The sequence below is a fragment of the Ambystoma mexicanum genome, chromosome 11 (assembly GCF_040938575.1).
Source record: "Ambystoma mexicanum isolate Mex_15411 chromosome 11, UKY_AmexF1_1, whole genome shotgun sequence".
NCBI classification, from domain to species: Eukaryota; Metazoa; Chordata; class Amphibia; order Caudata; family Ambystomatidae; genus Ambystoma; species Ambystoma mexicanum.
Window position 1 is genome coordinate 862,449,134 of NC_090934.1, and position 27,702 is coordinate 862,476,835.

General features: G+C 46.1%; 1 protein-coding gene across 1 annotated transcript in view; it reads left to right on the top strand.

Moving 5' to 3' along the window:
• The window catches only part of LOC138503842 (fatty acid desaturase 2-like), a 237,818-nt gene that overhangs the window by 101,974 nt on the left and 108,142 nt on the right, over positions 1-27,702 (top strand). Inside the window, exons 5-8 of the mRNA XM_069623892.1 lie at positions 3,548-3,673; positions 4,665-4,725; positions 6,263-6,339; positions 21,127-21,224. Of these exons, the coding sequence (XP_069479993.1) occupies positions 3,548-3,673; positions 4,665-4,725; positions 6,263-6,339; positions 21,127-21,224 (362 nt within the window). The remainder of the gene's footprint in view (positions 1-3,547; positions 3,674-4,664; positions 4,726-6,262; positions 6,340-21,126; positions 21,225-27,702) is intronic.

Genomic DNA, 27,702 nt, shown 5'->3' on the forward strand with positions numbered 1-27,702 from the left:
GCTCTTTCCAATCAAGCGGGAGCACCAACATTATCTATGATTCTCAGTGGCCCAAGCCCAATACCAGTTTCAGTTATTTGAAAACTGTTGCCAGGGTCTTACCAAATATTTTGCCACTTCAGTTGCCGTCTTACATGAAGCGGGGTAAAAGAACACACCTGTATAGACTAGCGGCTGGTCCATGCACACACTGCTGTACAAGTCTGAAGGGCCACTCTCAGTCTGCTCTCTACAGGTGGATGGTACATTAAATGTAGATACTCTGTCAAGTGCTGAAATGTATAAGAACCACTTTTGAGAAGGTATTTCTACCACCGCAGAGAGCACAAAAAAAGAACTCGAGGCGGAAAGTTATTTTGTCTCCTAATGATCTAACAATCTGTCAGGGGCTCCAAGGCGAGGTTGCGTCATGTGTGTCACCCATCCCATGTGCCCTCAGCATCTAAAGCGTCTGCCGTAAGATCTGTGTAATGTCTTTACGTGGGCTCCCGCGTGAGTGTTCAGTAGAATGGTGAGTGCGTGTGTCTAGAATGTATGATGGGTGGAATGTGAGGAGCGTGATGCTGGGGAGACGGCTGGAGTGAATGGCGGAGGGAGCACAGGGTTGTTGCTTAACGTTAATAAAGTAGTCATAACTACTCACCACAGACTCCAGCCTGTGTTAGAACGGATACCTCAATGTGCTACAACACCAGTCCTCAGACAGCCTGAACTACAAGGTGATAATCACTATGGGCCTCATTACACAGATGGCGGTAAGGATTTACCGGTACCGGTAAAATACTGGTACCGGTAAATCCTTACCGCCTTACTACGAGGTCCCTTTGCGGGTTGGGGGATTCAACGCCTGCTTTTTGCAGGCGTTAAAATCCAACCCGCAAAGGGACCTCGGAGCTAATTACGGCACCACAAAATTGCGGTGCCGTAATTAGCGCCTTCCCCATTCCCATAGAGCCCTATGGGGCAGAAATGGGAATGGGGAAGGGCAATGGTGGAAGGGGGATTTACCGCCCCTCCAACCTTGGAATGGGGCGGTAAATCCCCTTTCCACCAAGGCGGTGCCGGTATTTTACCGGCATGAGCCATGGCGCTAATAGCGCCATGGCTCACCGCCTACCGTGTAATGAGGCCCATAGTCTCGGGACCTTACTGTGAAACTTGCTCTGGTGGTCGAGAGGTCAGTCTAGCCATTGTGGTCTGGTAATTCAGCCCCTGTCTTCATTGCAGACTGGCTGGGTGGATTCTGTATATTTGGGGATGTGTTCTGGTTTTGTGTTTTTAGAATGCTGGGTGGGTTCTGAAATGAAGGGATTACTTTGTTGGTTGGCCAAACTGTTGGTTCACAGAATGGCCGTGTGGATTCTGTATACTTGAGGTTGTGTTCTGGTTTTGTGTTTTCAGAATGCCGGGTGCGTTCTGAAATGTAGGTTTTTGCTGTTTGTTACAGCCATTCGGATAGATTTCGTTCCACTTGTTTCTGGTTGGCATAACTGTAGGTTCACGGTTGTGGCTTGGGGGTTGGCTGTTGGTTAGAGTAATTTAGAACAAGTGTTGTGTTTCCCATGCAGTTACCGTTTTTGCATGCCTTGTATGGATGTTTTTATTGCATCTTTAGTTATTAGAGAAGCGCATCCATTTTCTACCTCTGGATGGCTATTTTCCAGTGGATGGGTACTTTCCTGTTGTTTATTCTGTGCCATATTTGCCACCATTCCATGGTCTGCTTTCCAAGTTGTGGTTTGGTATATGGTCCCTGAACTCTGGTGTCTGGGTGTTTGTTTGTTGATCTTTGCAAGAGGTGGTAGCTTGGTTTGGTTATGCACCAATTATGTGGAGAGCTGTGTGTTACTTATTTGGTCTTCGTGCTGGCCACACGTGGATCGCATAAGAAGTTTCATTGTTGTTTTGGGTGGTTTTCCTTTTTAGTTAGTAACGGAGGGAGAGGTGTTGTAACTGGATAGCACACAGCAGCCCTAAGGCATCGTGGCACGTAATAACACTTATCCTGCTTACTTTATCATAGATGCCCAGAAATAATATACCATGCCACAGTAAGGAAAGGCTAGGCTGGCTGCACCCAAATGCCATTCTAGCCAGGTAATTGTGCTTATCATGATTGCTTTATCAGCGATGCCCAGTACAAAATATTAAGCCACAGTAAGAAATTGCTAGTCTAGCTGAACCTAAATGCTAGTCTAGCCATGCAATACTACTTATAATGCTTACTTCATTATATATGCCCAGAAAATATGCCATGACACCTTAAGAAAAGGCTATAATGGCTGCACCTAAATGCCAAGCTAGACAAGTAATAACACTTATCATGCTCCCTTTATTATAGATACCCAGTAAAAATGTATTGCCACAGTAAGAAATGAATAGTCTGGCTGTACCAAAATGAGAGTCAAGCCACTAATACATTTCATGCCTGCTTTATCATTGATGACCTTTATCTATCAGTACACCCCTCTCCTGCCCCACCCTTCCACATGTCCCATCTCCCACCCACTCTCTTCCTCCAACTCCCAAAATAAACTCCTCAGCCCAGTATTACCCCAATACCCCTCTTCCTCGTCCTAGTACTTATGTATGAGGCAAGGTACTTCATAGACAAGTACTGGGATGAGGAAGAGTGGGACTAGCAATAATAAAGATTACGGGTAAGTAATACAGGTATTTAACACAATCACACACATTCAAATACCACTTGCTCATTTACACATGCACTCATTCACCATTCACTCAAAAGCACGCCCAGCCACCCAAACACCATGCTCTCATTCACACATATTACATGATATATACATACAGGTACATTACATAATACATACACACATACACGTTTACATTAAAAAGTGTCCTTTCCTTCCAGAATCCGTCATCTGCAGGCATGACTCTAGCCCCCATGCTCCAGCTCGCATGCAAGGCCTGTCGTGCGCCGCCGAGCACAGGAGCCAGACACATCCATGTCCTGCGAGGCCGGGGTGCGTTCGGATTTCTGAATTAAATCATTTCTTTTGGGATTTTTGAAGTCACTCTGGCAGAAGGGAATCCTAACATCAGAAAGAAAGCTCTGAAGGAGTAAGTGGTCCAGGGTTTGACAGGGCGTTTCTGTCAGTGTCCGAGCTTCTAATATCGGGCTGGAGTGATGGAACCAGTCAGTCCCAGTGAGAAACCAGCAAGCTTTGATTCTTCCTGGCCGAATCTGATTTGTTCCATTTACACATGAAGACCTACCTTGGAGTGGCGCCTGAACACTAGCACTTGCTCAGGTTAATGGCTTTCGTGGAACACTCAGTTACAGCAATGCATGCAGGGATTAGGGACTCTAAAGCAATTCTGCTGGGACCTTGAGACAGTGCAGACTGGGCATGATTGGGTGTGTCCCTTAGTTTTCACGCCTTATGAAGTCTCAGTGGTCATTCATTTGTTGGGCCTTGGGGGCCGGCGGCCGCTATGCCGTTGTGGTGTGGGTCGTAAATCGCTACTGCGGGGTGATGAGCAATGCCAACGTCCCCTCATGAAATCCCTCTCTTCTGTCTTTCAGGGAGCCTCTGCAAACTGGTGGAATCACCGTCACTTCCAGCACCACGCCAAGCCTAATATCTTCAAAAAAGATCCAGACGTCAACATGGTGCATATATTCGTGCTGGGGGAGACACAGCCGGTAGAGGTAAGACCCAACAAAAGTTGTAACTAACACGGTGCTAAGGAAGATCAGCTGCAAAAAACGCACTGAAATAGGAAATGTTTGTAAGACCAGTTCTATGAAGTCTAGGCAGGAACACAGGAGCTGGTTTTAGCCTGTTAGGCTGTATACATAAGTGAGACAGACTGCTGGCAACTGAAAGGCAAAGGCTCTCAGAGCAGTGATTTCAACCTGTTGGGGTAGTAGGAGTAAAATCCTAGCTGGGAAATGAGAGCCATAAACAAAGTAAAGGAGATCTGGGTCCATAGCCAAGGAAACATGATTTAGAACAGAGCCAGGGATAGGGGAGAGAGAAACCCAGGGTTGGGGAGTTGAGGGAAAGAGCTGTGTGGGGGTGGGGGTCGGGCGCAAGGTGGGAGATGAAGAGAGAGAGAGACAAAGAGAGAGTGAGACGTGGAGAGAGAGAGGAGGAGAGGGAGAGAAGGGAGAGAGAGAACAAAGTAAAGGCAGAGCGAGAAGGGATACTATTGAGCCATAAGACATTTAAGAGGACCAGATACACTACCAGCAAGCACCAGACCAGAAGAGAGGAAATACAGAACTTGAGATGGGCCTAGAGACAGAACCAGAAAAAGAAAGAACAGAAAGATAGAACCAGAGGCAGAATAGGAAGAACCCATGTGAGAGAACTAATGCCTACAAGTAGATGCACAGAAAAAGCTGCAAAGAAGAGATGGACTCACAGATCAGGACAGTAGCCTGAAACCAGAGCCAACGGGATGAGAGAGGTTCAGAACCAATAGGAAGAGGGAGAACACCACACACAGAGACAAGAGATAGAACCAGTATCTGGGACAACAGAGAGGAGAGAACCAATGTCAGGGAGAAGAGCAGAATCATTCTCATTGGCTTGGTCCTGGTACATATGGCCAACTCTGAGAAGAGGGCAGGGATGGAGAGATTGTAGCACACTAACATGCTTTCTGACTTGTCTTCCTGTACCTTTTTTCCGCAGTATGGTATAAAGAAGCGGAAGATGTTGCCTTACAACCGTCAGCATGAGTACTTCTTCCTGAGTAGGTGCATCGGCTATCATAACATACTGAAGAACGTTCCATCAATACAATCTCCATACTATCTCAATTTTATACGTTGATTGTCTCCTATGATGTCAGCCTACTTTTGTACTTTAGAGTTTGTGACTCAACTCATTGTGGGATTTGAATATTATTGTTTGTCTCACAGTCCTTTGTTTTAAAGAAATCCTTTTTGCCATCTTCTTGACTGGCAATTTCTAATTTTCCCCAAAACACCCAATGATCTACTACTACCTGATTAAAATACATATGATGACCAACAGTTAAACACTCCGTTCTTTCCGGAGATTTCATTGGCACTAGCTCTTCCTTTGGGTAATTTGTTTTTGTATCATGGGTGGCTGGTTTTAATCTTTGGTCACTAAATTCACTACACCTTTGTCCTCTAGTCCCACTCGACTGATTTCTTCAATATTCATTAAGTGGCATTCATTTGCTTTCTGATTGGCTGTTTCTATTCTGTTCTCAATTAAAAAAAACATATCTTCCCCCAAATTGGTTGGTGTTCACTTTCATGTTTTTGTTTTGTTAGATATTCTGTATCCACTTTCCTATTGGCCTCCATGCTCATTATGTTCTCTCTGTTGACCTGCAAAGTAGCCATTGTTGCTACTTCAGGTTCCCCAAAGCTCATGTGCTTTGATAAGCTATTTTTTCCTTTTCATTCTTGAAATACCCTTTGTTTTTTCAATCCTGATTGGTGATGTTTTAATTTTGTAAAATGTTTTACTTGTTTTTATCTAAATAATTAGATTTTACAAGATTGGAGTTTTGAATGCCCATCGTTTTCTTGTTCTGTTTGATCTGTTGGTCTGATTGATCTGATTAAGTCATCAGTTGCGGACTTGATGGTTTCGTGGATTAACTTATTCCAGTATCAAGGTGTCGAGATGCTCTCTGGTGTGAGTTTGTTGCATTCTCCCGGGGCCGCTTGTATAGTCTTAGCTGTGGAAATTGTCCAGGAAGTTTTGTCTCCGCTTATCAGTTGAGGCCACCACTCTTCTTCTTCTAAGATGGTATGCGGTGCTAGCACAGACCGATTGGTGATTTGGTTTTCATTAAATAATCTGTGCACGGGTTCCGGAAATTGCTATTTCACTGCAATTGGTTATGCTTCTCACTTATGTACTCATAAAACTGCTTCATTTAGTTTATGATTTGACGTTTCTTCTTGTTGTCAGGCTAGATTTTCTGTATGATTGGCTGGGCATCAACTGATGGATATAGATACTATTTAGCTCAGTCCTGATTTGCTGTCTTTGCTCTGTGCTGTTTTTATACATTGCATCTATGTCTGTGTTAGCTGTTTAGCTTCTCTGTTCTTTAGAAATTATGTCCAGAGTGCTGATGGGTACTTTTCATTATACTTATTAGACTCTTTTATCTTGTGACCCGATTGACTGTTTGTTTTATCTCCACTTTATACATCCTCTCTAGCCCCCTACTAATTGGTTGTTGTCCTGTTCTCCAATTGGATCAGTGCCTCTGATGATGTCTTTCAACTTTCTCCCTCTAGTTGGGCCGCCCCTGCTGATCCCTGTGTATTTCACTGTCCAGATCATGAAGACCATGATAACCCGCAAGGACTGGGTGGTAAGTATAAGGGGTTGATTTCCCAACTAAACAAGATTTCTCGGGACGATAATTCTATGTCCTATCGCATAGGACATTGCCACACCACACATTGTAGTTGCATTGACAAATTAATTGTTGCACACCCATATTAATTTTAATGGCAATGGGCAAACTGCCTTGGAATAGATTTGAGCTTAGAGTTTTGGCTCATCTCAAAATTTGGAGCAGGAATTGGAGTTATTCTTATAGATACAAATGGTCCAACTCGGCTTGAACTGAAACCAAAAAAGTGATGGGGGGAAGGTTTTGAATGAATCTTAACCACTGGAGTTGCTCTGGGCAACCTTCCACACCACTGTTTTTTAGCCTGTCTGCGCCATTGCAAAAGGGATCCAGCCATATGCAAATTAGTCAGGTACTGCCACCAACGGGAGCAGTCCTGCCCGAACTGTTAGGCTAGGTCCCCTCTGCATGGAAACACAAGCAACCCCAGACATGTTTCAGTCTTGTTGAGCCTCCTGAGTGTGGTGCAGCTTGGTTTCCTATGGCACAGCGAGCAAGGGACCCACGTCTGGGCATACCCTCTCTCACATAGGGAGACAATTCTATGATACTGGACCATTATCCAGGAATTCAATATTACTGGTGGGGGAAGGAAATTATACAACAGGGACATAACAATGAATGCAAATGAAAAAAGCTCAGACGATGCAATAATAATTGCCTTGCCTTGCATTGCTTGCTAAGGTTTGTTTTATTGAAAGCCTGGTTAGCTGGGCAGTGCACACCATTGTTTGCTCTTTGGACTCTGCATTAAGTGCCGCTCCATGCATCAATCTTGTCTCGCTACACTCCCTGCTATCCCACTAGACGACCTTTATGACACCCAATCAAAGGTCACACCACAAGATTAATCTGATACATTCCTAAATCAACCCACCTGGATGCCCAGATCAGTTCTTTTCCCTGTCTTCCTATAAATTCCTGTGAGCTTGAGCTCTCAAACCACAATAACCTCACAAAGGTAAGTGCACAGCTCCTAACTGGGGAACCACACAACAGTTTGCACACACCCATTTTGTCCACCGCCTTTGCGGAAACAACATTGTCTTGGTGAGTGCTTTTCTCTGCTGAACGAATCCGGACTCCTGACCCAGGAATCCATTTTCAAAAGTCTATATTCCCTCTTCCTACCCATAACCAGTCTCTTCTCCCTCCACTCCCCCCTGCCCTACTCCTTCATGCCAATTGTTCTGTGATAGCACAACGGGCCCAGAACCTCTTCTCTTCAGAAGTCCACCTGGGAAGCTGGCTAAGGGCCAGAGGCAAAGGGTAGCTCCCTCTTGGTCAACTCCAGTCCCTGTTTTCCCCTGTTTGCCAATGTGCACCTGATGGGACTTTCTGCAGCTACGAGAATATAAGGTGTCAAGGGCGGTGAACACAGCCATTATTGTGCTCGAATAAAAACCTGCTTCATCATTATATATGCATATATTGAAACTTGCATTGCGTTGTGCCTTGCTGGGCTACTTCCCTACTTCCTAGGCAAACCTCCATGTCAAGGTGTACTGCACATGTGTTGAATTTAAACAGTTGTCTAGGCACTATTCATGTTTTGAGGATAGGCATTTCGTCACACTGTTAATGTTTTGAATATAGGCATTTAAGCCCAGTGTCTATAATATTGTTGCTGCATTTAAAGCCCTGCACACCATTTTCATCTAGCTGTGTTCCTAGACTCTCCATATTAGTTTATTGCTGCATTTTAGGCCCCCTGCACCTTTTGAATCTAGCTTTGTTTCCGAGAACCATCCATATTACATTGTTGCTCCGGTTGAGGCCCAGTTCATATTTTGATTGTCGCTTCATTTTAGGACCTGCGCTCCTTTTAAAGGAATGGTTCGGTCAGAAAATATTATTGGCCAAAAAGATGGCCAATAATAAAACAAATACCTAAAATATATATTTCTTTTGAGTCCCTATGCAAAGTTTCGAGCAAATGAAGCTCAAACTTTAAAATTGCAAGCTCTATGGGGCATCCATTTTGTGAATTCAGGAAGTCTCATCGGCTCTGCATTTGCGGCACTAAACAAGCAGCAAAACCCCCTTCTGTGAGCTTTTGCTTACTGCAGCCTAAGCAGAGCTGAGGAGGCTACCTTCACTATCATTTTACGTTTTCTCTGCTCCCCAAGCCAAGGGAAGCACAAGAAATGTAAAATGAAGGCAAAAAGCCAAGGCGCACCAATTAAAAATATAACGTTGTTGTATTTGTGATTGCCGTGGTTGGAAAACCACGGCAATCACAAATACAACAACGTTGTTCTTCTGAATGCTGCAGCTTTTGCTGGGAGTCTCCTGGGCTCCCCCAACTCTGAGGGAGTCCAGGAGACTCTCAGCAAAAGCTGCAGCATTCAGAATAACAAAGTTTTTGGATTTGTAAATACTGCAGCATTTACAAATACAAAAATACATATTTCTAAACTCTGCAGCACGGAAACACAATGTGTTGTGTTTCTGCATGGAGCAGCTTTCACTTTGGGGCTCTCGGGCTCCCCCAGGGCTCTCGGGCTCTGCCGCGGGGAGCTCTCGGGCTCCCCAAGGGGAGCCCGAGAGCTCCAAAGTGAAAGCTGCTGTAGGCAGAAACACTGCAGCATGGAAGCTCCCCCGGGGGAGCACCGGAGACCCAAAGTGATATCCACGGCAGGCAGAAACACAATGCGGTTGTGTTTCAAAAACGCTGCAGTTTTCTTTCTAAGTTTCTCAGGCTCCTCCGGCTTGGAGGAGCGCGAGAAACTTAGAAAGAAAAACTGCAGCGTTTTTGAAACACAACAACGTTGTATTTATGTTTGCGGAGGGCTCCCAGCTGAAGCTACCGCAAACATAAATACAAAGTTTTAAAAGCTGCAGTTTTATTTCTAGGTTTTCCGGGCTCCTCCAGCCCGGACAACTTAGAAAAAAAAAACAGCTAGTGCTTATTTAAAAAAATAAAATAGCACTTACCGAGATGCAGCTGCAGCTTTCCTGCCTGTAGTCTCTGGTCCCCGTTCTCCGAGTCCGGCACCAATGAAGCAAAAGCCACCCAGTGGTAGCTTTTGTTTACTACAGCTGGCTGGCTTTTGCTTCATTAGTGCTGCAAACGCAAGCACAGGCGGCATCCATTTCACAAAATGGATGCCCCCTAGTGCTTGCAATTTTAAAGTTTGAGCTTCATTTGCTCGAAACTTTGCATAGGTACTTAAAAAATATATATATTTTAGGTATTTGTTTTATTATTGGCTATCTTTTTGGCCAATAATATTTCTGAACAAACTATTCCTTTAAATATAACTGTGTTCCTAGACTGTCCATGTTAGATTAGTGTTGCAGTTTAGGCCCTGTGCACCTTTTGAATCTCGCTGTGTTTCCAAGCACCGTCCATATTGGATTGTTGCTGCATTTTAGGCTCAGTTCATATTTTGATTGTTGTCTTTTGTTAGGCCCTGTGCACCTTTTGAATCTAGCTGTGTTTCTAGACTGTTCATATTAGATTGTTACTGCATTTCAGGCCTTGCTCATATTTTGATTGTCGCTACATTTTGGGCCCTTTGCACCTTTGTACCAGCTGTGTTTCAGGCATTGCCACCTGCCCTTCACAGGTCGCAATAGTCAAACTCCCAACCTCTGACCTGCCCTCAAACCATCTGCTCCCAGCCCACTCCTCCGTTATGCCCAACAGTTCCAGGGCTAGAGGAGTTCTCTGGCGTACCTGAAACCAGACCACCCTCCACCAGCCGCCCTCCTTTTCTCCCTCCCCCCTCCACATCGATCTCCAGCCAGCCCTGCCCCTCCCACATACCCTGACATCAACTCCAGCCCCCTTAGCACCACCCCTCCTATCCAATCCCCTCACCCATCTTCCCACCTTCCAGCACTAACCCCAACCCCCCCACACTCGACTTTCACATCCTTTTGCGCAGCCCGTGCAGTTCTGGCTAAAATGCCCCAATCAGCAGCCCCTCCCACCCTCACCCACAACCCTCTGGCACCCTCACTTCACCCTAGGCACAGAAGCCCACTCATTCACAGACCCACATCCCCTCACTTGCTCCGCCACCCTCCTTCCCTGATCTTATCCCGTCCCACTCACCTACACCTCTCTCCCAACTCCATTCATCAACTCCTCCACTTGCCTGGACACTCCAGGAGCACCTTCACCCCCTAAACCTGCAAGCCCCCTACCTTTCTCTCAATCTCCATCTCCCTCAACCCATCCCCATCACCACTTCCCACTGACCCCCTTCCAGCCCCTCTGTTGTTGAACCAACCCCCGGTCCCTCCTATCCTCCCCTCTGCACCCCTTCTCAAAATACCAACCACCCTCTCAATCACCCCCCCCCCCTCCTCCGGCCACTGCCCACCACCCCCTCTCATGCATACTTATCAACGTCTGATCTGTTGCCAGAAACAAACAAATGATATTGAACTTTATCTCAGATGAAATCCCAGACATCCTCTTCATTACCGAAACCTGGTTCTCTGATGGCTTCCTTCCTACTGCACATGAGGCCCCCTCCACCCCCGGTTACACCCTTATTGTGCACAACAGATTTGGTAGACTAGGGGGAGTAGCCATTCTCCATAAACTTCACCTCACAACCCTACACTCTGAGAAACAACCCTGCAGCAACAACTGTGAATCCCTGCTAGGCAAATTCCAACTCTCACCCTCATTCACCCACAGCTTCCTCCTCCTTTACAGACACCTGGTCTATAGCAGAGCTTTAGCAGATTCTCTTAGCAACTCTGTTGCGGCCATCATGATCTCACCCCATGCTTACCCTCCTAGGTGATTTGAACATCTGGTTCGAAATCCCCATCAAACCCATGACCCGCCATCCCATCGACAACCGGGAAGCCCTCAACTTGACCCAACTCATATCAGGCCTCACCCACATTCCTGGTCACATCCTAGATGCAGTTTTCAGTTCCACAAATCTGAACTCCTCCACCTTCACCCACCCCCTTTTCTTGACTGATCACTCCGACATGCCCCCCCACCAATCTCTTACCTCCCGCATTCCCCTTTGTAACAAGGTAATTATCTCCCCGGACTTGTCCTCCTCCCTTCTCTCCACCCTTCCCTCACTCCCCCTCCAATGAAAAAACCCTCCCCCGTCCACTTTGACCGATGCTCTCTCCCCACTCTTACCGCCTCCAGATCCGCCTTCCACCATTCAGGACCTTCTCCAAGGTGGTTCAGCCCCTCTTTTAGCTCTCAGCAGCTTTTGTACACAATCAATTACACCACTATCACGAACAGACTCTTCTCCCTAGGTATCTGGGACTCTGTCCTTAGATGGATCGCTTCTTTCTTCACCCACCGATTCTAAACAATCATCCTCCACCCTTTCTCCTCTGCCCCCAAGTCCCTCAGGGACCCTCCCTCTCCCCCCTCCTCTTCAAACTTTATCTATTCCTCTCGACACTCTCATCTGCTACCACAATCTCACCTGCTACAACTACACCAACAAAACACAAATTATTCTCAAGATTCCCAACTGTCTGACCTCACCCCTCCCAAACCTTGCCTTCTGCCTTACAGACATAGACTGCTGGATGATGAGCAACCACCTCCTCCTCAATCATGGCAAACCAAAATACTAATCTGTGGCAGGACATTGCTCCTTCCGCAACCTACCCCTTGGCCGCCATCCTTAGGAACCCCACATTCTGCTTCATCATCAGTCAAAAACCTGGGATGCACCATTGGGTAGGAACTGACACTCTCTCGACACATTAATGCCATTTCCAGATCTTGCCACTTCCAGCTCTGTATTCGAAAGTGGATCTTTCCCTATCTCTCATACCCTCATGGAATCTCTGCAATCATGGCAATCATCCTCTCTCGTCTCGACTACTCCAACTCCTTCTATTTAGACGCCCTTGCCTTTCAACTCAGAAAGCTCCAACGCATCCAAAACTCTGCAGCGAGGCTCCTCCTTGCACTCTGGATGCTCCTCTGGCTACCCATCAACCACGGGCCACTTTCAAAAGTCATGTGCATTATCCACCGTGCCCTCCACATGAAAGGCCCCAGTTTCCTCCAAAACAAAGTACCACGCTACCACCCCAACACATCCCTCAGATCAGGTTCAGCACACCTCCTTTCAAGCTCTCCAGACTGGGAGGCTCCTCCTCCTCCATCCTGGCACCCACTGTCTGGAACTCCCCCACCCCTCTCCCTCCGTCTCATAGAGGACCTCTTCGCCATCAGGAAGGCCCTCGAAACCTGGCTCTTCTCTTCCTCAACCTGACACCCGCACCACCCCCACACAAGCACAGGGCCAGTGGTATGCACCCATGTCCGCCTGACACCGCTCTCCTGCCCTTTCCATTCACCTACTCTTTCGCACTTTTATCTCATGAGCACACTCCCGCCCTTTTACTCTTTCTTTCCTCCTGAGCCACTGTCCCACCTTCCATCAGAGTAGGCAGGGAAGGGTGCCCTGAGAAGTCAAGGGGGCATCCAGTATCTCTAATCTAGAAGAACTCTGAGAGTTGGCCAGATTTTGCACTTAAATGCCTTTGAGGGTGGTCAACGCATTGCACTTGAACAGACCTTGAGGATGGGCAATGCGTTACACCTGGATGTATCTGGGGGTGGACAATGAGTGGCATTTAGATTGTTTGGAGGTGGGTAATTATATTTTATGTATTAGAGGGTGGGCAATATATAGCACTTGGACGAACTGGGTTGGGACAGTGAATCGCTCCTATAGGAACACTGAGGATGTGCAATGTATTCAACTTGTATGGATGTTGAGGGTATGCAGTGTTTTGTTGCAATGTTTTTTGCAACATGATGGAATTCAGGGGGTATTCCTTTCACACTCTGCACCTTCAGATCTTTAGCCGACAGTGCGGCCTCACCTCTGCACGCACCTACTGCCACACGTAACTCAAAAAACACTTTGCACAATACCTCTTCCATAGGAATGCAGCTACTTTTCACGACATGAAATTCGAACTGTAGCATCACACATAATATCTATCCTCTTATACAACCTCCCCACCCAAGCAAACCTCTCTCCACTGAGCCACGTATCAATAGACATGGGTGGCTAGACGGGACTTCACCAGTCCTCGTAACCTTTAACTCTACATGCACACACAGATTTTACCACCTCCTATTTTCCCATGCTCTGTACTTCGATCCTTTCGAGTGCCTTTAACCTATAGCACATTGTGACCTTAGCCAGGGTGGAAGGCGCTATACAAATGAAGAAAATGAATCAATTAATGGATATTAACACCAACCCACCACACAGCAAGGCCTCATCATGCACAGAAGATGGAAAGACTGCAGGATTCAAATGGAAGAATGTACCAGATAAGTGAAGGGTTCTGCTTTCGCAACACCAACAAATCAATCAACAATAGACAGTAGATGGAGTCCTAATATTCGCCACAAAAAAGTACACTGATGTACCTGCAAGAGTCAACTCTCATTTCAAGTCAGAAACTCAGTGCACATAGAACTACTACAAAACACACACAAACACACCATCTTTCAAACAACATCATCCTCGACCTCTAGGCTAACACCACCAAACAGACCAACTCCCAGAAATATCTCACTCCAGGAGTTAACACTCTTAACACCTTGCATCGTGAAACAACACATTAGCACCATTCCTCGCTGGACCCAGGACATAGAAAAATGATCCCACGAAGAAACTACTCAGCTTGCTAGAGGATGAATACAACAACCCAGAGACTTTGGATAGCCACCCCCCTCACCCAAGAAATAAACAGCCTGGGCTAATTTCAGCTACAAAAAGAGGCCACTAAGAAACTATTGAAACAAGATGAGTCCTCATTAAACCCGGCTCTATTGCCAAACATTCCTCTGACATCTATGATCTCCTCCTAAGGTGTTAAATAGACTTACTCTTCATCACAGAAAGCTGGTTCTCAGAGGAGCACTACTCAGCTGCACACATAGACATTGCCTCAGGCTACAACATCAAGTTTGCCAACCGCACAGCCAGGATAGAACGAAGAATCTTACATGTACACATGGCCGTCTACAAAGTTGAAACACATTTCTCCAACAACAATCTGGACTGTCAATTACTCCTCGATCTGCTCAATCTCACACACGTCCACACCAAGTTTCCTTCTCATCTACTGACCACTGTCTTACAACCCTTCTTTCACAGACAACTTCGCTGACGCAGTTGCCAATCCTTCTGGGAACTGTCAAAACATCACCATGCACTCACTAAGAACTACAGTGCGCTACACATAACAAACGATTTGAAGGACCCACCCATGAAGCTGGACACATCGTAGATGGCGTCTTCTGCAACAATAACTTCACCACAGTTCCCTCATCTGTCCGTATGCTCTGGGGAGACCACTTACCCATCCCATTCACCAGCTTCCCCACAATATCATCGCCCACAAAACTTCCAAAGCCCCTCCAATGTTAACCAGACAATTCGAAGAGATCCAACTGGACATCCTCCTGAAAAACAAGATGCTTCCAACCCCCTTCACACAACTGAAACCCAGATGAGAACACTGAACAACCAACACAACATCATCCACCACTAGTTAATAAACACCCGGAGCAGCATAGCACCAAAAAAGCCCATCAAAACTTCTCAAACGATTTTGATTGTCTACGAGTGTTAATCTCATCAAACCAGAAAACTCAAAGCTCAAGAAAACATGGAGAAAATAGCTTCCTACAAGCGAATTAGAATGTGTTTTGGCACAGTTAGTTTGCGCTTGAGAACATTAAAGAGTCTTGATATTGTGGTTCGTAGTGGTTAGTTGGGTTTTTAATATTATTATTACTGTGGTCAGTCGACACATGTTTCGACCCCTCCGGTTCTTTATTAACGCTGAAAAGTTACATTTACATGTACATGGTATAATAATGACGATATGAAGTGACAATACTTATAATTATTGATAGTGCATAGTAATTACAACCATGACAGTCAAGTGTTATTTGTGCATTGTATATAGGTACATCAATGAAATACATTTTGAGCATTCGTGCAGGGGAGGGCAGAAGGGGGATAGAGGAAGGAAACGGAAAAAACATGTTTTACTATCCACGTGTGAGGAAAGGTGTGTCATGACCAAACGCTGGAGCCTCTGGAGACACTGGCGGTGCAGCTAATGTTCCATCACGCTCTCTTACCTAACTGACATCAGAGGTCTAGTGTTTTTGCAAGATGGCCGCTGTGGGTATTTCCATCGTTCTGTCCCTTGGTCGGAGCGTTGCAACCCTCATTCTTCGGATAAGATGCTGACGAGTTTTCGCTTGCTTTCCTTTCTTGCACATTGGTTCCACGACTGCTTATTTTCCTTCCCCCGCTTGGTGGCCTGCGGTTTGCTGTTCCATCTGCTTGCCTCTGCCTTCTTTCCTTCCATGCTTGCTTGTCCATTTCTTCTTACTGTCTACCTTGCCCACGCTTCAACCTCTCCTTCCCAATTCACCGGACCAAGATCATATTACGGATGTGACTGATCTACGTTCCAAGGATTGTTGACTACTTCCTCCTGGTCAGCTACAGCCACAGATCAGCAACATCAGAAGCTACATCAGGGAGATCATGTTCTTTTACGCTGCAAGGCTTTTTCCCTGTTTGGAGGGGTTAGCTCCACAGAGTCCCTACTGCCTGGCTTGTTGTACAACCAGGAAAAGTGGCCTCTGGAGGAGCGCACCTTTAAATCTGAATATACAGGTGAGGAGATTGAAAAGGGATTATCATCAGATTCTGAGAAGGTGTGCATGATGGCGCTGTGCCTTGCAGTGGGGCTAAGTAGTACATGGGCCAAGGCCCAGGCCATACCTAGTATTCTTTGGAGTAAACCTGCGGATGCAAGTCTTGGGGGGCTCAGTTTCCTGTCGTGGCCTGTGAGTAGGCCCTTGGTTGGGAACGTCTGTAGTGAGTTGGGTACTACCCAAGGTATGGGTGACTTGTATTTTGACCTGGTGGGCTGGTCAGTGCTGGGTGGTGGTCATGTGATAGAGAACCCAGGGATTGAGCATGCAGTGGCTTGGCTGATTGTACTAGCAGTGAGAATTAGTGCATGATCTGATTCGGGCCCCATGGTAGTTATTCTGGCGTCTGTGTGTGTGTCAGCGCAACTACGTGGTATAAAGGCCTTGTATGATAGGTTATGTGATTAGCATGACCATGTGAGTCATGGGCTATGCCTTGTCTGTCCCGATTCCCTATTTTTGAGAAACAAGGGAACAGTGGTAAACCAGACTGTTTTTTGACTCTGCTTAGCTACATGTGCCATTTGTGTACAGGTGAGACAAGGTTATATTAAAAAAGTGCATTGTGGTGATATATTGTTGGCCTTATGGCGTTATCAATGGAGGTTTAGCGTCCACATGGTCTGGGTTGGTGATTTTAACGGGTGAGTGGGGCATGCACCGTGATTGTTGTCTCCTGTTTAGCATATCTGTGAAGAGGCAGCTAAAGGAAAAGCACTCTCGTTTAGTGCGGGCAAACCCAAGGGGGCTCGCTAAGTGCAATTAGGTTCTGTCTTGGGCAGAGCATGCCTGTCTTACCTGGTCTTGTGGTCTGGGTGTTGACCTTTGGCTATTCTGTTGGGTTGTGAGGTTCGCTACGTGTGTGAGTTATATGCACAGAGTCTCCATTTCAGGAGGCAGACGCTAGTCTGCTGGGCATGCGCACATTGTGCTTGCAAGTCATGGTGACTTGGCACTGTTCCTGTTGTGCATGCAAGGGTGGTCAACTGTCCCGGATTTTGCGGGATTGTCCCGCAATTAGGGACTCTGTCCCGCAGTTTGCAGAGTGGCTGTGCGGGACACAGCCACTCTGCAAACTGAAGTGGCCATTTGCACAGCATGGCGCTGCCTCCTGCTGCTTTCTTTCTCAGGGCGGCTTTGCAGAACCTGGCTCCTTTGAGCCTGCAGGTCGAGCTGTAACGCTCTGACACCTGGCTTAATTCAAATGCTAATGCTTTGTTCCTGGGGTCCTGATGGTCATCTTTGCAGTTAAAAAAAACGTGACCATCACCTCCCAAGGACAAACCATTTGCATTTCAATGAAGCCAGGAATTAAGAGCCATTAAAAAAATTAAATTTAAAAGAGGGGCGGCCCAAATGTGAATGACATGACGTCATCACCGCCTTGTGGGAAGTGTCCCGCAACAGACTATCAAAGAGTTGGCCCCCCTAATGCGAAGTTCTATATTGTTCCAACTCCCGAGGAGTGTCCTCATTTTAAGGAGTAAAGATGTCTGTACACAGGCCAGGTTATGAGATCCCAGTGATAATATGGGCACATATTAATGTATCCCCATGCCATGAGAGGATGCCACCAGGCGCCAGTCCTTAATATGAGGACACTCCTAGGGAATTGGAACAAGATAGGAAGGCGCATGCGCAACAGGAACAGAAATTTAGATTCCAACAGTTGCAGGGAATATGTCAAACAGCAACCTGCTCCATGACTCACAGCATGGATTCAGGCCAACGAGTGGAAGGGAATACACACTATGAGTGATGCCCCGAAGAGCAATGTGCACATAAACTCACCCTGTGCACTCTTCATGCTTGATATGTTTTTCTGCTTTCAAGGTTACAGGACTTGAGATCCTACAAAAAGACTAGAAGACATTGGAGTAAAGGGCACCACCTTTGGGGGTTGGGGTCCACTCATTCCTGACTGAGAGGCCAAAAATAGTACTCATGGCTCCTATCAGATCACGTCCTCACAACCTGACATCCAGAGGACGTTAAGTGTATCTAGAGTCTAACATCTTCTCAGCATTTGCATGACTCTGCAACTGAAACGTATTAACAGCTAAGTTTCACTTGCTTCAATTACAAAGATGACACGCAAATCATTTAAAGGCCAAATACCCCTGTAACAAACACTCCGGATCTGAGCACATGCCTTGCACACACAGACACTTGAATGACTGCGAATAGACTTAAGGCCAACCCAACCAAAATAGAGCTTTTGATCTGTGGCATGTTACCACCAAACCTTGTACACATCACCTGGCTTCATGAGATATGTGGTTGCCCACTTCAATTGAAAGTAACCTTGGTATCATAATGGACAGCATCTTACATTAGAATCTCAGGTTAGAAGCCATTGTAAGATGCTACTTCTTCAAACTCTGAACTATTTTATACATTATGCGCTACCTGACCTCCATGCACAGGGCGATGGCAGCTATCACACTTGTACTGTCAAGACTAGACTATGTTAACAGCTTTAACCTGGACTCCTGGAATATCTAGTCAACTGACTGCAAAGTGTCCAAAACACAGCATCCTGATTGCTCAAGGGACTGAACATATGCAAATAAAACACCCCACTGGCTCCTGATTCACCTCAAAACTATGCATTACCCACCATGCCTTCAACGGTTGGGGTCCAAGAATATATAACAAGGACATTCGCACCACACCCACTGTCTAGAGCACTTTGGTCCAGGAGCAATGCATTAGCAACAGTGCCGTCATTAAAACAGAAATGGCACGAAGGGTCTTACGTCTACCTCCTCGAAGCCAAACCCTGTAACTATCTGCCCTCACAACCGGGACACAGAAAAAGGACAACCTTGAGGAAGTCACTAAAGAACCTGGCTATTCAACTAATACCAGTACTAGATAAACACAAATATGTACGCCAGCACCAGATGAACACCAAAACCTCAACCAACAACATAACATTTCACAACCTTTCCACAGCAATCTCAACTGAATGGATGTCACGCCCTAAATTTATACGAACATACCAGGAACCCACAGACCTCATGAATATAAATATTGTAAAATTAATTCATCCAAGTCGAACACCATGAAACTGAAAGGGATTAGAACACATACTACCACAAACATCCATCAGAGCACCTTACCCATCTACCAGGCACCAATCACTTTGCTCCTAAAAGATGCTCAACACTTCTCCCTCTTTATATGTACCCCTTGTTTGTCTACCCCATCTTCTCTCGACTGACTCGTCTCTAAAATCTCCTGCCATCTTACACTACACACACAAATCCCCCACTGATGGCTACAGCAGGCCTATCTGTTATGCCATCAAAATGAACCAAGGAATGACTACTCAGTACTTTTTATCTTTAGCACCCCTTGCCTCCAATCAGCGACACACCCAGACCTAGACCCAATGCACTTTAACCTATCAGACCTCATGCCTTCTCCTCCAGATAAACGTATTTCCAAGAGTCTCCTCCAAACCCATAGAAGCAGAATGGCACTCAGGACTTGACTACTTTGGACCTGCACCCATCAACACCACAGGTTTAGCTTCTGGCTAACTGCCTCCTCGCTTTATTCTTACAGAGCAAGGTGCAGTGAGGCCACTGCTGTGGCAGAAGGGGGCTATTTAAAACCACTTTACATCATACCACTCTCTCCCCATGCACACCCCTATATTTGTGTCACACTAATTTCCGTGCTGCGAGAGTCATAGAGTTAGCCCTCACTTCTTCCCCTGCATGCCCTGCCTTCCACTTACCCCCTAGGGCACCCTCCACTTAAGGCTTAAAGGATCCGTACAGACATCCCTTCAAATCAAATATTCTTTCATTAGTTCTGCAAGAATCTACAGACATCCTTCCTGCATGTGAGAAAGTCATTAGCGGAATTGAATGAGGAAATACTTTGATAGTCATTGGCCGACAAGACCTTAAGACCTTTGGGATTGCTTGTGCTTATGTGCAGAAGAGGGATGGCCTACTTGTTTGGTACAGACTGTCCCCTTTGTCCCTTACTCTCTTGTCAAAGGTGAGCTAAAAACAATGAAACGGAATACTGCCCAATGGGATTCCAAGTCTTTAAGAAGCCTTGTCTTAGCCATTTGCATGAGTTTTTATTTTTCTCTTTTTACATCTCTCAGTATATCCCCAGTTTTCTAAGGCTTTGCAGACAACCGTCAATGTTTGCCAGCCACTACCAGCCTCAGTACTTCTCCCGGACGATAAGCTATACCGCAAGATAACTTTACACTTCTACCACTTTCCTCGTTCCTTCAAGGCTGCAGAGGCACAACTCTGCCTTGTATCAATCCACTCACACCCATCCACTTCTACCACTCCTCCCAGTGCCAAAAGCTGCTACGGTTACACCCCTCAGCTTCTACCATCCCCATAAGCGCTAGTGACTCTGGCACAACTCTCCCTTTACGCTTGTCCTCCCCTCTCCCCTCTCCTGTACCTTCTTTGAACTTGCAAGATCTGAACGTACCATGCCTTAAAGAGTGTCTATCTTTTCTTCCCTCTCTCCCTTCCTTGCATGGTTGCGCCTCTATGCTCTTGGAAAAACTGCAGAATCGTTGTCAGACCTATTTGCTGTTATCTACACTGTTAATTGTATTATATGCACTTACTCTACCTGGGTAGGCTTTTATCGTTCAGAAATTCAAGGGCGCTGAATGACTGTTGTTTTTTCCCTTTGTTCCCTCCCTCCTTGAGCGCTTTGAAACACTTGCCTTGTGTATAGACGCTTTACAAATAAACATTACCATACCATTCCCTTGGCAGTGGGAGCTTCCCAGGAACAGCCCTACTCCCTACTGTTTTGCCACTCTCCTCAGTAATGGACTATTTATATATCGATGATTGCAGGGCCAAAGTTCCATTAACCAGCATGTGCCTGGTTTCCTGTGTGATATGTGGCCTTTGGGTGAGCGTCGTGTATTGTCTGGCGGGGTTTTCTCCTCCATCCATGTGGCCTGTATGTGAATTGCAAATTCCAGCCGTCTAACAGGACTGTCTTTCTCTTTCCTTTAGGATCTCGTTTGGTCCTTCTCCTATTACATACGCTATTTTGGGACCTACATCCCGTTCTTTGGTGTGCTGGGATCCATAGCCCTGCTAACCCTCGTCAGGTAGGTGTGTGCTTGAGGTTTGCAAATCTCCATGATTAATCACCCTCCTAGCACTGCAGGGTGTTGCAATAAATACTGGGACCCCTTTATTGAGGGCAGGGTGGGCTCTTCGCTATTTTCCTTTCTGTTTTATCTAGAAATCTGACAGAGGGCATATGTTTTGCACCCCAAGTGTCGATGTCCACCAACCATGGGGAGGGGGGAGGAGGGGTGGGAGAGATCTAAGGTGGTCCATCAAACGCAAATGTGGAGTGGAGTTGAACCTCTTCTGACTGGTGGCAAAAATTGCTGTTTGCACAAAATATCATGACTAAAAGGCTGTGGCTTTGCCGCTACAATCCATGTAATGGATGCGGGGGATGCCCCTGCGACCTCCGGACCCATTATACCATTTAAAGGGTGCCGGGGACACCCCTGCAACTCCTGCTCCCCTTAAATGGCATAATAGGTACACCTTTATTGGGTCAAACCGCAGCATTTATGCTGCAATGTTTTTACAGATTACTTTTTTGCCGCAATTTTATTACTGCATATCTTCTGACTGCAATAAAGCAAACTTAATAAGTTTCAAAGATTTAGTTTATATTAGATTTTCATGCCACCTTCAATGTGAAGGAACACACAAGAATCGAGTAATTATCAGTCCTGGGGGTGTTTTATTGAAGAATACCAGTCATATGACCATCCAATCCAAGACTCTCTTACACATGCCCAATGAACCCAAAATTAAAAACATGGATCCCTGCGTGACAGGAAAGAAAACACAGCCCAGTGGAAGGCTCTCCCCCGAGTGCTGGGATGCGGGACTGGCGCCCTCGATGCGACGTCCTGTAAGGAAAAGGGCAGCCCCACAAATATTACTCTGCATCGTGATGGTCCTGGTAACCAGCTAACGAGATCCAGACACTGCAGAGGCTGCAGTGACAAAGCCGCCCAGGTCACAGCACCAGAAAGTGCCATGGACTGACAGTCGCAGTCTCCCTGGACAAAGAGATCACATGTGGCGTACCACAGGGGGCCAGCATGTGCCCACTCCTGTTCAATCTGTAGCTGAGATACCTTTGCCTAATTCTTGATAGCATCAACACTTTGTTCACCAATTACGCTGATGACACTAAGCTGGTGATCGAATTGACTGGGGACCATCAGAAAGATAGAGAGCAACTTTCCATGGTCTACAACACTGTAAAACAATGGATGGACACGAACTGGATGTGTCTAAATGGCAAATAAAAAAACAAGCTTATGATCTTCGGATCACTCTAAGCCAGAATGAAGCTAGACACATCCTACAACTTATTTAAGATAAAATATACTCTAATACAAGTCCTGGGTAAGGTCAAAACCCTTGGCATGATGCTGGAAGCATCCCTGGGGTCTGAAGCACATGCCCAATAAAAAAAAGAAACATGTTCTTACCACCTCAGACTGTTAAAATCCCTAAGACCTTATCTGTCAGAAGACAACTGTGCAACCATTGCAAGGGCTATTATATTGTCACAGCTTGACTACGGTAATGCACTTATCTTAGGATCCAACAAACAAAGTTTACACAGCTACCAAGTCATCCAAAATAATGCCGTAAGAATTATATAAAAAAAAGACCAGAACCCAACACATCAGTGAAGCCCCGAAAGACCTCCACTGGTTAACATTTGAAAACAGGGTCCAATTCAAGGCTTTGACTTTGGTGCAAAGATGCATCTTTGGAAAGGCTCCGGCATACCTAAAATCCAAACTATTCTTACATGTGCCCAAAAGAAATCTGAGATCGGCAAATCTAGGTATGATCGCAGTGGCCATTCACAAGCGCAAACATGGAGCAGGTAAATCCTTCCTTTGGATCACATGCTTAAGGATATTGCACCCAGATCATTTGTTGACCTCCAGTCTCAGGGATGTGTAGCGCTCAGCTCATTTCTCGACTTTACCTACCAATAGTGACTTCTCCCCACTTCCTTTAGAGAATATATCAGGAATAGGTATTCTCACCCTCCAGCGTGGGTCGCTCAACTGGGCCAGCCACAATACTGTTAGACACACTCTTCCCTCTTGCCTAGGTTTTGGGCCAAAGTCTCATCTGGTCTCTTTCCTTAAGCATCTAGTCCCTTCCTAACATCCGGGATACATCCCTCAGCAGGTGTTTGGCTTTCTCTTCTTTCCCTCTGGTCTCTTCCAGGGTCTGGCATTCTCCTTGGGACTTCTCCTCTCCTCGCCCTACTTCCAAGGGAGTCGCCCGTTCTGGGGCCCAGAAAGCTGAGCCCTGGACTCTTTCATAGGTTGTCCCCTATTCCCCACCCTATTCCTCTCTCTGTGATTGGTTATTCCACCTTTCCAATATTTCTCTGGCTGGTGTGAGGCATTGTGCACCAGAATCCTATGGTTTAAAATGGTGGTCTGCCATTTTGAAGTCAGGTGGAAGCAGCATTTCGGGTCTGCAACATGTGCTGGAGTCTCTGCTGTGCTTTAGTGAATGCTGCCAACTTCATGTACATGCAGTACTGTGTGCTTCTTCTCCATGTGTGAGTGAGCATGGAAAAGCGGTTTAGGACGATATTCCTGCATCCAAAGGTTCGCATGAACCAAAAGTTCGAAAAATGCTACCACAAAAGGTTCGAACATCAAAAGTTCGAACCCTTGGTGGTAGCATTGAAAAACAAAAACAGAGGCTGTGGGGGTGTCAAAGGTTCGAACCATTGGTGGTAGCATTGAAAAACAAAAACAAGGGCTGCGGGGGTGTCCCCCGCATCGCCCCGCTCACTATACTTTATTGTATAGTGAGCGGGGGTTGCGGGGGACAACCCCGCAGCCTTCCGTTAAAAAAAAAAAGTGGGTTGCGGGGGACACTCCCGCAGCCTTCTGTTACAAAAATAATAAATAAGAAAAGGACCCTGCAGCGCCAGTTCCCCATCACGGAAGTGAAAGGGAACAGTGAAAGGGAACTGGCGCTGCAGGAACCAGTGTGAAGATGAAGGTAATTGGTGTTTGTTTATGTTGGGGGTGTGGGTGGGGGTGTGCTGAGGGTGTGGGTGGGGGGTGTTATGGGTGTGTTGTGTGTGTGTGGCTGTGAGAATGTATGTGTGTTTGCATGAGAAAGGTGCAAACTTTTGGTAGTTCGCACCTTTCTCATGCAAACGATTTGCCCGCGGTACTTTCAGCCGCGGGCAAATCACTTGGATTCTGGAAAAACCAGCGGTGCCCTGACTGGTGAGCACAGTCCCCTGTGGCGAGTCAGAATGAGGACACATATAATCTGAGGACATTTCAAACGTGTTTATTCAAGAATAAGGCCTAACTTTCCCTATCGCTGTGGGGTATTCCCAACCTAATTTACTAACTAAGGTGCTCGTCCATCATCAGTAAATGTCCAGAGGAATGAGTCAACTGTCCAAAATTCATCCTAAGTGACCATACCACTATTCAACAAACAAACTAAGGTCAGGAGAATGATCTCCTGATCAATGCTTCTCACACTTCTCTTCTTTAATCTTTCAAGTTTCTTGTTAATTTTCAAATATTCTCTTGTTACCAGTTTTTGTAGTTCACTTTGCAGCCTTTTGGCTTTCCTTTTCTTTTTAATGATTACTTCTGTGGCCTTTGTTCAATCCTTTGATTTGTGCTGATACAGTGTGCATAAGCATGGAAAGTGTATTTTCCTATGTGCTGTTTACAATTAGGCTTCCACCTTTCTTGGCGCAGTCTATCTTGTAAATCATTTATTTGTGAGGTTTCTTTGCCCTTCACTTTATAATATTGTTTCTCTGTTACGTTCTCCTCAATGTTCCTTGAGTAACTGGGTGTTTCCCCTCTTGGTAGGATAGTGTGACCCACGTTCCATTGATTCCTCTGTTAGGATTGTTTATGATACTTCTTCTTATCTCAACACTGTTCAAGTTCATCAGATTTAGTTTCCCGAATTCGTCAATTCTAGGGACACGAGTCTCTGTGTTTGCATAATGAGCCCTGCTCCGTCTCCCGTTTTTCCTGTTCTCCCTGTTACTTTTAGTCTATCTGGGAAATGTCACTGGGGTCTGTACTGGCGTGCAACCTTCTCCTTCGTGCGGGTTCTCGATTGGCACTCTTCCGCCAGCGTCTTCTCCTTGTGGTTCTCTCGCTCTCTCTTGGCGTCTCTGTATCCCGACAGCAGACCAGAGCATTTGACGATTTCTGACCAGTACAGTGTTGGCGTTGTTAGATGGGCAGCCTTCCTACCACATAATCCTCGTGGTCATTCCACTGTCCCACTTTGGGCTCTACTCACCTCTGCTTCTTCAGTATGCACCCACTGGGCTTCTAACATTTGTTTCACGTGTTCAGAGCACTTTGGAACATCACAGGCTCCGTGGCTTTCTTTAGCTCCACCTCCTCTAACTTTTACCCTCCCAGGGAGCCTCCCCTGTCTGCGTATGCGTTTCTCTATTTCAACTTTGTTCTGTCTGCGCTCTCTCTTCAACCTCCTCGTCCCAGTTGGAGGTTTTCATTTAAAGAGACATTTTGGTATTCTTCCTGATGATGGCATATAATAGCTTTCTTTTCACCCAAGTCTCGGGACTTTACATTAGTTTGGATGTTAGATAGTCCTATGCATGCCATCATGTGACATGGGTTAGGGAGTTCCTCACAGGAAAGGGAGCCCTTGTCTGCTAAGGTGGAGTCAGTCCCGGTGAGGTCCCACTTGCCTCTAGCCCTAGGGAGGTTATTGCGGAAATGGCTCATCTCACTAGCCTTATTGTGGGGTATCACACTTGCGGAGAATGGACGAATTCCCTTGATTCGTCACAACTAGTTCTCAGCTGCTGCAAAATCAGATTCTTTCTCCCTCCCTGATGAAATTCGATTTCTCTTTTTGTTATTTTTAGGGCTACATCAACAAAGGATCTGGGTGATGGGTGGGGTGAGAGATGCCATGACATGGGATAGGTCAGTGTACGAGTAGAGGTAGTAGAGTTACTATCCTTACCCAACCGAGACATGAGGTGTTGGGATGGCATAGCGTCTGCTTCTGATGAGACGAGACGGGATGACCTGGGAAGCAGGGATATAATCTCCATACCAGGAGTCCTGGGGTTTTGGAAAACTGCAGATGGCCCATTACAAGTTGCAGAGGTGAAGTATTTCCTGGCAACAGCTGGCTGGGCAGAATCAATACCATCCCCTCCCGCGGTGTTGCTTGATGTTATCCCAAAGGGACGAGGACTGTAATCCAGCCCGTCTGTGTTTGCGTTATCTAGAAAGGACTGGGGTGTAAAGAGCTCGAGGTAATCTCCCCTATACCATCCCCAGATAACTCTTCATGCAGCCGCCTGGCTCCACTGATCCACAGGATTTCTATCAGCACCAAAAGAAGGTGAATTCAGTGGAGCTCATATTGCTCCAAATGGTATTTGGTGGTGGGGGGCTGTTACGTGTGGGCATACACGTAGGCGGCTCCCCGCTGCCAAATTTTGGTCATTTGAATGGTAGAGTGCAAATGTGCAGGGTAAAAGGATGCGTACACTTTCAATTCACGGTACGACGGGCCGAAAATGAGCCCCAGTATGTCTCTCACGCAGTGTGCATATGGCTGTTCCCGCTGCACTTTGCCTGATTTCTTTGGAGAGCAGGTTGTTCCTTATAAACGCACTAGGAAATAGATGTAGAGATACAGGGGCTTCAGGCATGGTTCAGTTGTGATCATGACCTATTTCCATATGGAATTGTTGTGCTCTCAGGCTTTGCACCAAGTTCAGAGTGCAACTTATCAGAAAGTACAAGGTGATTCTTTTCATGGACTGTAAAATGGCAAGTCGGTGTGCATATTTTTAACTGGCAGCCGCTTTTTCCTTTGTCTTCTTGGCATGCGGGAGGAGTAGCTTGCCACTCTCACTTGGCCCTTGAGAGTTCTCTCAGTGTTTGTTGTGTCTTTGTTCCTGTTTATTTGTATTGCCTTCCTGCACCAAAGGGATCTTGTCTCCAGGGGAAGGGCGGCAGTTTAACAACACCTGATATTTCAGGCTGGCATAGTAGCTGGGAGTCTACTATATTTAGAATCAAGTATATGATGTTGTGAGTATTTACTCATTCTAATTGGCCATTTTAAAATCTGGTGCGCTTGCTTAAACCCTGGGGAGATTTATGTGTCACACCACATTCCCATTACAGACACCAATATGTGATGTGTTTATGTCTGCAATAGGCCAATGTTTTTAACCACCTTGTTACTGCAGCCATCTTCTGATTCCCATGCCAAAAGGAAACTGTTTTCAGAATTCTCTGTATTCTGAAACAAACTCCCATCTACTTTTTTTACTCACTACTTTCGCAGACCTTTCCGCTCTGGGAAACTCCCTACATCTTGGGACAGGTGTATCTGTCTACCCTATGTCCACATTCGCTATTCACCGATGACGTCATTCTTGTCTATGTATGTGTTTTCAACAAAACCTTACTGGATGAGCATGTCCATCTACCTCGGAAGACCCCCATGCCATGCAATGGC